We start from the raw sequence: 13,161 nt of genomic DNA, 5'->3' as shown, positions 1-13,161 counted from the left end.
GACTGCGAGGTGCCCTTGCAGAAGTTCTGCACAGGGGCCGCAGCCGTCCAGGAGATGGGAGGGCCCCTGTCTGGAAGGGGAGTGGGTTGGGCAGGCCCCTTGGCCTCCCTGGTGTAGGTAAGGCGAAGGCAGCTAGAATTTGGGACAGAATACCCGCAGAGGGGAGGGGAGCTGCACAGACGGAGAGAAACACGCACCAGGGTCCCATCAGGGTCTTTGAATGAACACCGACCTACACGTTCTGTAAAACCCCAGGAGGCCAAAGAGTAGCTTTTGAGGAAAGAACAATCCCCCGACGGTAAGACAAACAATTCCTGCGCCTTGCACAGAAATCACCCTCGTCCCTCCAGCCAGTGTGCAGACACTTCTGAATACACAGGATTCTAGGGTCACACCTTGGAAGGACTAAATCATCCCAAGGAAAGGCCACTCCAGCCTCACTCTAGTGAGCTTAAAACAAACCTGAAAAAGACCAAATTAATCTTCATGGGGCTTAACAGCCTGCCAGAAAGTGTAACATTCTTTAAAGGAACGTAACAAAACTTCGCACTCAACAATGTAAATCTCCACATGTTCATTATCAAAAATTTACTAGACAGACTCAGTAGCAGAAAAACATATCCCACAAGCAGAGGACAAATCGCAGATGCTCCTTGACTTACGATGGAGCTACATCCCAGTAAGCTCATCTTTGGCCGACAGATTGCACATAAGTGGTCCACAGTCAACAGAAACAGACCTAGATATGACAGTGACAATGAATTAGCAGAAAAGGAACAATTATCTTAAATTTGCTCCATATGCTCAAGGGTATTTTTTTTTCCAAGGGTATTTTTTAAAGCCATGATTATGATTAGAAGAGAAATGGAAGACACTGGTGTGCTTTTTTTTTGAGATAGTCACTCTGTCACCCAGGCTGGAATGCAGTGGTGCGATCATGGCTCACTGCAGCCTCAAACTCCCAGGCTCAAGTGATCCTCCCGCCTCAGCCTGCCGAGCAGCTGGGGACTACAGGCATGTGCCATCACACCTGGCTAATTTTTTTTTTAATTTTTTTATACGGAGTCTTGCTCTGTCGCCCAGGCTGGAGTACAGTGGCGCAAACTTGGCTCACTGCAACCTCTGCCTCCCAGGTTCAAGCGATTCTTCTGCTTCAGCCTCCCAAATAACTGAGACAACAGAAGTGCACCACTGTGGCCAGCTAATTTTTTATATTTTTAGTAGAGACAGGGTTTCACCATATTGGCCAAGCTGGTCTTGAACTCCTAACCTCGTGATCCACTGGCCTCAGCCTCCCAAAGTGCTGGGATTATAGGCGTGAGCCACAGCATCTAGCTTTTTAAATTTGTTTTAAAGATGAAGTCTCACTGTGTTGCCCAGGCTAGTCTCAAACTCCTGGGCTCAAGCAATCCCCCTGCCTCAACCTCCCAAAGTATTGGGATCACCAGTGTGAGCACCAGCCTACCTGGAAGACATTTTTTAAAATACCAAAACCAAATTTATAGAGATGAGAAAATACAATGGCTCATACGGAAAACGGCCATGGCGTAACAGCAGCTTAAAAGAAAGATCAGTGAGCTTGAAGACGTGAAAACAGAATCTACCGAAAATGAAACGCAAACTGAAAAATGTGAGCAGAGACTCACGGACCCATGAGTCCAGAGCAAGCAGCCCATTCGAGTGCCTGGGACTGTAGGAGGCAGGGCAGGAGTCTGTGAATAGCTGGAATATTTCCAAATTGCATAAAAATGACAAATCCTACTAATCTTGACAAACCCCAGAACACACACACATACCCTAAAGCTTATCAAATTACAGAAATCCAGGGATAAAGACAAAAAAATCAAAACCAGCCGCAGAATACTTACATGATGACTGACACATCATGTATCAGTCAAGAGACAGAAACATTTAACATGAAGAATGATTCAAAAGGAACAGAGGGTTCCACTAACATGTAAAGAGACTTCCAAGAACAGGGGCGCTGAGACCTCGGGAGAACCTCCACCTCCAGGACTGAGACAACAAACCTACAAGCATTGAGTCTGGATCCCCGTGAGAACCTCGGAACCCCACGTCGGCTGAGACGCAGCTCTGACCTGAGTGGGGCTATGATGTGCCAGGTGGTGCAGTTGGCCGAGGTGCAGCAGGCCAAGGCCTGAGAGCAGGAAACCCGGGGCAGGCGTGCCAGTGAGACTCACCCAGAAGCTCTCCCTGGGGCAGGAGGGAGGCAGACCCCCTGGGAGCTGGACAAAGACAAGGAAGCTTAGCAGGAATCCTTCCCACCATGATGAATGAACCTGGGTGTCGCTAAACTCCTGGAGACTGTCACTGAGAGCCCCCGCCCCCCCCCCGCCCCCACTGTGAGGTTTAGCAGGCACGCACCATGGAAGCCAGGAAAAGCAAGCACACTGGCACCAGGAGGGCAGGCCCTCCCTCCTGTGGAGTCCCTCCAGTTCCTTCCAGTGAGAGCCAAACACTGTGCCAACCTGCAAAGGAGGGCACAGGGAGGGCCCAGCTCCAGGGTCACACAGCAGGGCTGAGAAGGGTGCGCTGGGCACGGAGAGGCAAGACAGGGATAGCTGGAGACGCCGTGTGGGGCCACACACCTCTGCACGTGCACATGCAATCGTCATCCCCCAACCATGAAGCACAAAACAGGGCTCAACAAATCTAAACAGAGGGAAGTCAGCAAAGTAAATTCTGAGACCACAATGGAATTAAAACCAGAAACCAGAAACAACCAATTCTGGAGGAAAACCCTAAATGTTTGGAAATTAAACCATACTTCCAAATAACCCATGGACCAAAGAAATCACAAGGGAAATCAGAAAGAAAAACGTATCACGTCAACATATACGGGGTGCAGGAATAGAAAGCTCTCCTGTCCCGGAGGGGCCCTCGTGGCTGGTCAGCTGCTACTGGCTGCTGGCAGGAGGCCTCAGTTCTCTGCCATGGTATCCTTTGTAGGCTGGCTGAGTGCCCTCGTGACCTTGCGGCAGGTTTCCCCCAGGGTGAGTGATCTAAGACTGGGTGAGCCAAGCTTTTGGTAAGGTGGCCTCAGAGAACAGGATCAAGGTTAGGTCTGGATCGTAGGTGGGCAGCATCACTGGCTCCTACACCAGTCTGTAGGAACCGCAGGTCGGCCCCCTGCAAAACACACTGTGGGCCTTCCGAGTCGATCATAAGCCACCACAGTCGCGAACACGAGGCATGAGGATGCACTGCGTTTTCCACGCTGGAGTCGGGGTCTGGGATGAAGGACTGGCAGGATCTTCTAAGAGAAACATGCATTAACTGAGAGCCAGCAATTCCACGTGCAAGTACACGCCCAACAGAAATTGCTTACATATGTTCCAGAAGACAGATGCTAGCTGGGGGCGGTGGCTCATGCCTGTAATCCCAGCGATTTGGGAAACCAGGGCAGGAGGACTGCTTGAGGCCAGAAGTTCGAGACCAGCCTGGGCAGCAGAGCAAGACACCATCTCTACAAAAACTACAAAAATTAGCCAGCATGCTGGCACACACCTGCAGTCCCAGCTACTCAGGAGGCTGAGGTGGGAGGATCGCCTGAGCCCAGGAGGCTAAGGTTGCAGTGAGCCAAGGTCATACCACTGCACTCCAGCCTGGGCAACAGAGCGAGACTGTCTCTAAAAATTAAAAAAAAAAAACAGAAGACAGGTGCCAGCATGTTCATCACTGCACTATTCCTAACAGCCGAACTGTGGAAACTACCCAAACGCCCATCAATAATAAAATGAACGCGCTGTGAATTTTCACATAATGGAGTACTTGGCATAGCACTGAGAATGAACAATCCACAACCACAAGCAACAAGGGGGATGAGCCTCAGAGGGTGAAGCAGAAGCAGCCAGAGCAACAGAGGGAAACTGAGGTCAGGCCGGCCAGCACGCGTGTGCAGTGCCTAGAAGGGAACATGGGCATGGGGGCTTCTCAGCAGGTGCTAAGTGTCCTGCTTCTCGTGGGTAGTCACACACGTGCATTCAGTTGCTGAAATCCCAGTTCTAGCATTTCACATGCACTTTTCAGATGTACAGTACGCATACTGTAAGCAAAGTGGAGAAAGAGGGGCTGGGCATAGTGACTCACGCCTGTAATCCCAGCACTCTGGGAGGCCAAGGTGGGGGGACTGCTTGAGCCTGGGAGGTTGAGGCTGCAGCGAGCTGAGATCACACCACTGCAATTCAGCCTGGGTGACAGCGTGAGACAGTCTCGAAGAAAGTGCTTAGAATTAAATACAACAGGTTGGGTGCAGTGGCTGACACCTATAATCCTAGCACTTTGGGAGGGCGAGGCGGGAGGATCACCTGAGGTCAGGAGTTGGAGACCAGCCTGGCAAACATGGCAAAACCCCATCTCTACCGAAAATACAAAAATTAGCCAGGCATGGTGGTGGGTGCCTGTAATTCCAGCTACTTGGGAGGCTGAGGTAGAATAATGGCTTGAACCCAGGAGGCGGAGGTTGCGGTGAGCCGAGATCACGCCACTGCACTCCAGCCTGGGCAACAGAGCGAGACTCTGTCTCAAAAAAAAAAAAAAAATACAATGACCACATTTTCTTAATTAAAGAGGTAGAACAAAGTCCAAGGAATGAATGTCCCAAAAGTAGAATACACAGAAACTAAAAAATAACGGAAGGGAGCAGATGAAATTGAAGGCGTGAGATCCTCGCAGACGGCAATCAGGGTGGCGACGTCTCACAGAACAGACCCAGCTGCGAGGCAGTCACAGCGGACAGAAAGGCGGTGGGTACTGCTGTTCTGGGTGAAGGGGCAAGAGACAGAACCCTAAACACATGCGGAGCTGGGTTCCACCCACACAACTGTACGAGGTATTTCCGGGAGACTTCGGGCAGGTGAACAGGAACCAGTCTATCAGTCAAGGTACCAGCAAGAAGGCGGCTGCACCATCCACTGAGACACACAAACGGCTACCGGCAGAGGGACCAACTCAGGACCAAGGCAGGATGCTGAGGAATAGCAGGAAGCCGGCACCGCTGGGGAGGAAGCAGAGCCTCGGAGAAGCCCTGCAGTCCTCGTGGAAAGACGCGGCCCTGTGGGGAGGCCATTCGGTCTCAGTCCAGGCCCCTCCGCTCTGCGGCAGTAGCACAAAGCAGCCACAGATGAGACGTGGACAGGCAGGCATGGCTGCGTCCATAAAAGTTTATTCTCAGGCAATGAAATGTGAATTTCATGATTTTCATGTCACGAAATATATTTTTAATTTGTTTTCAACCATTTTTAAAACGTAAAAAAGCCATTCCCAGGCCATCTATCAGGCTGCGGGCGGGAGGCAGCGCATGGGCCTGTCTGCCAGCCCCTATCTTAGGTGAAGATGCCAGCAAGGCAAACCTGAACCTCTCCTAAAACTAAGACTTTCAAAGCAGACTATGAACGAGAGAGCGTGCCCTGCGCCAGATGCCCCAGCAGCGTGAAGGAGACCAGGCTGCTCGGACAGGACGGTGGTCCAGCGTGGCCCCTGCCTTCTAAAACCCCTGATCCCCAGCAGAGAGGAGTGGGCCTCAGCTTTGCAGACAGCACTGTTTCCAGATCAGTGTTAAAAGGAAAACAAGGCACTTATGAAAAATTTGAAGCATTCCAGCTTTTGATACACAAAAGGATTCTCAGTCCCCAGCGACACCCCACGTCAGAGTCATCGCCAGCGTGAGCCTGTTCCTGTGCGGAGGCTTCATCACTGCAGAGCAGGCAGGAGCCGGCCTGAACGGATCACGTGGCGCGCCCAAAAGCCTGCCCATTGCAGAAGCCTCTTCCCAGTCCTCACAGTGCGCGCCTCACTCGCACACGGTGCAGGCACCCAGGCGTTTCGCTTGGTACATTATGTTGCTGCTAAACATTCCAGGAGGTGGCAAAGGTTCATCCTTGCTGACTGGTGACTGAAATTCAGCAACATCCCTGCGGCTCTGCAGTGTGCGCCAAGGTCAAATCAAATCACCACGACGTCCTCAATCACCTCCCTGTAAACTGGGTGCCAGCCGGGCCCGTGTGCTCACACTTCCTGAAACAAGTTCACCGTGTGCCCCAGCGCTGCCAGACAGAGCTCCCTGTGACTCTGAAACACATTTCTCACTTCCCACAGGGGAGCCACTCTCCAGGAGCAGCTCCTGAGCACAGGGGTATGGCTGGGGCTGGGGCTGGGGCGGGCTGAAGCGTTCATGCTGCGTTTCAACAGCCTGTGCGGCGAGCAGCTACTGCGGGGCAGCGCATCACCTGGACGCTGAGATGGCGGGAACAACATGAAAAAGTCCACTGTGCCAGAAACATCGGCCCACAGATGCTCCTAGAGGCAGACGCAGCAGACGTGAAGGGCAGATGAGAACAGCAGAAACACAGCTGCTGCCACCACAGGCTCGCACGCGGCCTCCAACGTGAAAAGGAAGTGCTTCGAGAGTTTCCACTCTACCGGTCTGGCTTCCCTTCAACCAGAAAGGGGGCACAGGCACCCAGCAAGAGCCTGTGCTGGTGACACAGCATGTTCTTTCTAGAGCCCGGGGGACAGTCCCGTCCTCTGAGCTGGTCACAACTGACCTCACCTTTTCCTTCTTGAAGGGAGATGCCAGGATGCAGGGGAACAAGTGAAAAAGCTTTTCCTAATTTGAGGTGAGAGGCACCACTGACCGCCACAATCAGCAACTCAAGGTCGCCTCCCCGGGCCTCATCTTCTTGGCCTGTCCGTTGGGCCCGGGCGGGGGACTCCGGCGCCGCTGCTTCTTCTCCAGCTGCTGCTGCAGTCTCTCCTCTTTCTTCTTCAGGTAGGAGGTCATGTTGTCGAACGTGGCCTTGTAGAGACTGCTGAAGTTGGCGTCCGCACCAGCAGAGCCTGTGACGGGGGAACAAGGACAGGTGCCAGGTGGGGCAAGAACATGGGACTCGGCCGCCACAGCGGGCCCCCTGCAGCAGGGAGTTACTTTGTGACACCCGGAGTCCTCGGTGGAGCGTGGAGGGCATCTTCTGGGATGGTTCCCCACGGTACCCACCTCCTGGCACCCACACCCTGGCTGGACCTGAGGACTGCCTCCTAACAGAATGGGGCAAAGACGAAAGAATGTATCGGAAACCAGGGCACCAAGGCTGGGCCTCCACCCTGCCAGCACTCTCTGTTCACGCGCCCAGAGAAAGCCACTACTGCACCATGCGCCGCCCACTGAAGCAGCCCAGGTGGCCAGGGATTGGGAGCAGCGGCCTCTGGCCAACAGCCAGAGAGGCCCCCTGTCCTGCCGACAACCCGGACTGAGCGAGGTCGGGCCCTGCCTGGTGAAGTTGAGGTGGCCACCTGCAGAGACACAGCTCAGCGGAGTCCAGACCCCTGACCCACAGCAACAGTGAGACGCTCAGGGTGGGGTGCCTTAAGGCATCGAGTGTGGGATAACATGTTCTGCAGCCACAGGGAATGGACATGGATTTCATCTACTTTATCTAACTGCCAAGGACTGGGGGGCAATGACTGACCACAGGCACAGAGACGGCCTCAGCCTGGCCAGGAAACCACAGGCCTAGCCGGTAACTCACGCACCAGCGATGGCCTGAAGCCCGTTCATCCGGCAGGTGGCGCAGCCTCCCCGCCCCTCCAGTGACTCTGCTGCTTGTGGGACACTCAAGAAGCAGCCCTCCCCCATCCCTCTCCCAACAAGGCCCCCAAGTCTGCGTCGGGAACGTGCCACCCTATCTATGAAACGTCTCAGGAGAGCGAGCCCAGGCTTTGGCCTGAGAATGTTGTGCAAGATGACACTCAACAGGTCCAGGCTACCTGTGGCCTAGAGCACGGGGGCCATGAGCACTGCAGATGCCCAGCCATGAGCACTGCCGCCTGCAGTCCCTGACACAGCCGGTGACAGGCCCACTCGGAGTGTTCCTAAAGCAGATCCCAACCACACTGGGGGGGCCCAACCCTGCCTGTCTCAACCCTCAACATCCTAAGCAAAGCAGGAGGGAGAGAAGCCTCAGAGGCAGAGCCAGTGCGCCACCACCACTCAGGAAGCTTGGCAGAAGGCGATCGGGCCACCGTCAGCGGAAATTCCTCCGACCTGCGTTTGATTCCCTCCAGAGCTCCAAGGAACCTCAGTGCTCACTGCAGCGGGTCTGGCTTTGCAAGACTTCCTCAGAGCAGCAACTTCTTGTCGTGAATGAGGTACTAGGATTCCGTGCTGGGCTAACCCATCCTGCAGACACCATCGCCTCCAAGACAGCGCGGTGCTGGCGCAACGGCGCACCCAGAACAATGCGCCGTGTCCCCCGAAAATGTTCGTCCAGCTCCTCCCTCAGCCCGGCTGCTCTCCTTCCTGCAGCCGCAGCCACACAAGTTGCTGACCAGATTCCCTCCCCTCAGCTGAATGTTCCCGTCAGGACAGTGACCATCCAGCCCCTGCTCAGCCTCCTGAAGACCCCCACGCCTCTGGCTGGACCCCCACCTGACCTCCCAGTGGGGTCCTGCACTTGCTGACGCACGCTGTAGTGGGATCAATTCCCTCAACACCATGGACCAGGCCCGAGGCAGCACAGCACCCGCTCCCTCTGGGAGCCACCAGATGCCAGCTCTGCCCTGGGGACCTTCAATGCCCAACTCTGAAGGCAGGTGGGGAGCGGGGGATGCTGCTCAGACCCTGAGCCCCCGGTTCCTGCGTGGCTCTCGTCAGCCTGACTCCCATGGGGGGGGTCCTCCTTCTCCTGTGCGCCACCCTCCTCCTGCCCCGGCCCGCCTTCTGGATGGGTACATATGCTGACCCTCCCTCTTTATCTGCACACCGGGTCCCTCGGGCGGGTCACAGTGTGTGCTTCTGCTTTCTCTGGGGACCGCGCTGGGTGTGACCCCCAAGGGCAGCCTGTACCTGTGCTCTCACCTTCCAGCATGGCCCAGTTCCCACGAAGAACACCAGAGACTTTCTTTAACACGGCGCTCTCAGGAACAGACTGCAGGTGACAAACAGAAAACCTTCACCAGAAAGAGGCAGGCCTGGAAACCCAGCACCAGGACGCAACACACACTGGCCACAGAGGCTTGCAGGGGAGGTCCCCGCCTGGTGCCTGGTGACCCCCATTCGCCTTCCATGGAGACCCGGGGAGGCAGCTCCCACAGCTGGCCCATGATGCCAGGGTGAGCTCTTCACACCCAGCTCATCAACCTCAGGGTTCCAGCAGGTGCGACAGGCACCCACTGGGGACATCATGTGGCCCGCCGCTTCTCAGGTGAAAAAAGCTAGATGGCTTAAAAGTGCTTCCAGGCCAGGTGCGGTGGCTCACGCCTGTAATCCCAGCACTTTGGAAGGCCAAGGTGGGTGGATCACCTGAGGTTGGGAATTCGAGACCAGCCTGACCAACATGGAGAAGCCCGTCTCTACTAAAAATACAAAATTAGCCGGGTGTGGTGGCGCATGCCTGTAGTCCCAGCTACTCGGGAGGCTGAGGCAGGAGAATCACTTGAACCCAGAAGACGGAGGTTGTGGTGAGCCAAGATCGTACCACTGCACTCCAGCCTGGGCAACAAGAGTCAAACTCAGTCTCAAAAAAAAAAAAGAAAAAGAAAGTGCTTCCAAAGTGCTCAAATGAGCTTTAGTAAATGGGCACCTACTCCACTCAACTACACAGCAACCCCGTGAGACACGGCGGGCAGGGGCATTGCTCCCACGTTACCAGGAGCGACACAGACAAGGTACAGGGCTCGCCCCATCCCCCAGCAAGGAAGCAGCTCAGCCCACCGCCCTTGCCCCCTCCTCTACCTGGGGCTCTACGTGCTCCTGAATGCTCAGCCCGTGCCCCAGGCCCGAGGCTTTGCTAACCCAGCCTGCAAGTGTTAAGTCTCACACACCCTAGCCACACTGAGTGCCAACTTCATCACTAAGTGTGGTGTGGGGGGCACACACTCTCCTGAAAAAAGAATTGCTACAGACATCACCACACGGGATAAGCCAGCCAGGAACCCGCTCCCTTCACCCACAGTGGAAGCCCCAACCACTGCCCCTCAGGACACAGACCCTGGGCACAGAAGTGGCTGAGTTGAAAAAGGCTCATGTTTGGACCCAAAAACCACAGCTGCCGCCCCACACCCCGAGGCTCGTGGAACAGGAGGGCACAGGACATCAGGAAGGTGCCGAGGCTCACCTGCCACTGGTCGCCCACAGGCTTATGGAACAGCAGAGCACAGGACATGAAGAAGGTGCCCGAGTCTCACCTGCCACTGGCCGTCCACAGGCCTGTAGAGCACCAGGGGTGCTTCCTGGCAGTCCTGGAGCACCCACAGGCCCTGAGTCTCCTCGAAAGCCATGTCCCACACTTGGTGCTGGAGCGCCAGCTGCTGCCTGTACACCAACTGCTGTCTGCGGGCGTCCAGCTGGAAGATGTAGACCACAGGAGTGCTTGCCATGAAGAAAGAGAGCACGATTACTAGGACTGCAGGCCCACAGTCACCGCTCTGCAGCCAGCACCCCAGACGGCGCAGCCCTCACTGGGGCCACCTCAGGAGAGCCTGCGCTAAAAGCTCCAGCTGCGCCACTCCCAAGTGCCAGCGCCGGGGAAACCATGGGGTGATGCACGCTCGTGGTTTAAGTCCTAAGCTCTGGGGAGGCTCATGGTGCAGCAACAGATAACCACACGGTACAGGCGGGCAGGGCGGGAGGATGCCTGCCCTGGGCTCAGACACAGGCTCTCCTCTCACATCTGCGTACTTCTAGAACAAGCTAAGAGACCTCCCCAAGTTGTCATAAGGACAAGATGCAAAGTGCCGAAAGCACCAAATAGAATACCTTTCCTGACACACACAGGCTGCTCGGGAATAAGCAGCAGAACTGCACTCCACCCCTAAACCCACCTTGTCAGCACCGCCAACCCCAGGGAGGTCCCATCCAACCAGCCCCGAGCAGGGAATGAGGTGATGCCACCGCGACTGGCCCAGGGGAAAGTCTGTCATCTCAGAAGGCCAGGCAGAGGCTGCTGATGCTCTTTACGCCAGGGGAGTTCAACGTCAGGCTGCAGAGCGCTGGCTGAGAGGAGCCCCCACCCTCACGCAGCAGCAGTCATCAAAAGTGACATTCTCAGGGGGAGGTGCTGGACCAACACCACCACTGTCCAGGACATCTTCATTAAGGACGTGGGCCAGTGGCCAACTCCCTAACTCTTCCCCCTGCAGGTCTGCAGAACCGGAGGCCATAGAGGTGCCGCCACAGCTTACCCGTCACACAGAAGCGCCACGCAGTTCTCCTGGCACCAGAACGCAATCCTGGATGCAGCAAACCTCTGAAAGAAGCAGCCCATTAATTTCACGCCAGCTGCAGGGGCCCGACGCTGGGCGCTCTGATCCAACAAGAGCAAAACCGAAGGACGCTCACGCCCCCACATACCAAGGAAGAGGAAATAGCGCTGGAATCAGCAGAGAAAGGAGGGTAGCTGATTCCCTGTTTCCCATGCAGATGACAAAAGCCCCCCAGTGGCTCTGGCACTCCCTACAGGGCCTGTGACAGCCTCCAAAGCCAACAAAATGGGTCAGTGAGGAGAGGAGGGAGCGGAGGACACAGGGAAAGGAAGAGACGAGAGCTACACACACCACTGCCCTGGGAGCTCCCATACTTCCTGGCAGAGGAAATAGTAAAAATGAAGAAGAGGCCGGGCACAGTGGCTCACGCCTTTAATCCCAGCTACTCAGGAGCCTGAGGGGGAGGTTGCTGTGAGTCGAGATAGCACCACTGGACTCCAGTCTGGGCAAGAGTGAGACTCCATCTCAAAAAAAAAAAATTTTTTTTTAAATGAAGGAAACTTCCAGGAACCTGAGTCCATGTGAAGCATGGAGGAAAAGGCCTGGTCCTCTCTTACACGGCTGCCTGGCAGGGGGCAGAGGCCACACCACACAGTTCTCTAGGAAACAGAACAGACCATTTGGTGGGAAACTTCGCCAAGGCCTGGGCTTTCAGGGCATCATGAGATTGCTCCAAGCTGGCCGGAGAATGCTGGGGTGGGCCTGGTCCCACCCCTACCCCACCTGGCTGGCAGACCCACAAAGGTGCATGCTCAAGCACTTCTACTCCTTCCACTTCAGAAAAGGATTAGAGGTCTTCCTGTATGTTAACTGTTTGCATGCAACGGTGAGACAAAACCACTGACGTGACTAGCCACCTTCAGAATTTGAAATATGAGATTTCCCTCACACAGGAAGAAGTCTGGCATTGAGAGCAAACGTTTCCAATGGCGAAGTGCCTTTTCACTCAAGCCAAGCGACTGCAGGTGCCTACAAGCACTCAGTCGCCCAGGAGTGAACAGAAGCAACTACCTGGGGGGCCTGGGGGTCCACCAGCTCCTGTAGATTGGCCAGGTGACAGCAGTGCAGCTGGCGGCCGCTCCTGTACTCCCAGAGCCTCAGGGTGCCGTCCTGCACACACCAAACACACAGGTTAGCACACGGTCGCAGGGCTTCCGTCAGGCAAGGTGACAGAGAGGACAGCTGCATGTGGTCAGGGGTCCACTAGTGACAGCCATGCCACCCACCTTCAGGAATTAAAGGCTCTCTGCTCGGACTGCGTAAATCACTCATGCAAATCATCAAGAACAAGAGTGGGGAAAGGAAGGTGACCGACTGCCTGTTTCTTGAGTGCCAATATGCCCAGGCAGATGACAAAGGCAATGAGGCAGAACCCAGCAAAATGAGCCAAGGCCACCAGACGGCCAGGTTGTCATCTGCCAGGAGGCCAGACCACATCTGCTGTGCCCGGGCCAGGCGTAGACAAGGGAATGCACACTGGTGCAGACACTTCACTTCCCACAGGGAGACACGCGTGGCCTCACGAGCGCGTGGCCACTGTTCCATTTCACTAAGAATGACAGGAAGGACATGGTCATCGGCAACCATTCCATGGCGACTGGTACAACCCTTCGGGAAGCCAACACGGGAACCAAGAGCCTCCACGCTCTAAAACCACCATAAATGGAAAAAAGGGTTTCTCTTTTTTTCTTGGTTTTATCTGTTGCTATTTTTTTGTTTAATTGAAATGGGGTCTATGCCACGCGGCCCACTGCAGTGCAGTGGCTATTCACAGGCTTGCTCCCGGCTCACTGCAGCCTCTGACTCCCAGGTCCAGGCAATCCTACTGCCTCAGCCTCCGAGTGGCTGGGACTACGGTAGGAGCCACCACACCTGGCTTAA

The 13,161-nt window shown here is 55.3% G+C and overlaps 1 protein-coding gene across 13 annotated transcripts in view; it reads right to left on the bottom strand.

Moving 5' to 3' along the window:
• Positions 1–559: 559 nt before the first annotated feature.
• WDR4 (WD repeat domain 4) overlaps positions 560–13,161 on the bottom strand; it is a 35,896-nt gene continuing 23,294 nt past the window's right edge. For 9 of the 13 annotated variants that reach the window (XM_077995606.1, XM_077995604.1, XM_077995607.1 and 6 more), the window contains 5 exons: positions 12,292–12,390; positions 11,200–11,264; positions 10,204–10,387; positions 8,876–8,945; positions 5,218–6,858 (listed from right to left, as the gene is read on the bottom strand). In XM_077995606.1, coding sequence (XP_077851732.1) covers positions 6,665–6,858; positions 8,876–8,945; positions 10,204–10,387; positions 11,200–11,264; positions 12,292–12,390 — 612 coding nt within the window. In that variant the 3' untranslated portion in view covers positions 5,218–6,664. Of the gene's footprint in view, positions 740–5,217; positions 6,859–7,015; positions 7,057–8,062; positions 8,946–10,203; positions 10,388–11,199; positions 11,265–12,291; positions 12,391–13,161 lie in introns of those variants that run through there. The other 4 variants (XM_077995599.1, XM_015132814.3, XM_077995601.1 and 1 more) reach the window with 3 other exon arrangements.

Source organism: Macaca mulatta, chromosome 3 (assembly GCF_049350105.2).
Source record: "Macaca mulatta isolate MMU2019108-1 chromosome 3, T2T-MMU8v2.0, whole genome shotgun sequence".
NCBI classification, from domain to species: Eukaryota; Metazoa; Chordata; class Mammalia; order Primates; family Cercopithecidae; genus Macaca; species Macaca mulatta.
Note: the sequence above shows the minus strand (reverse complement) of the source record. Positions and strands in the feature narration are given on the sequence as shown.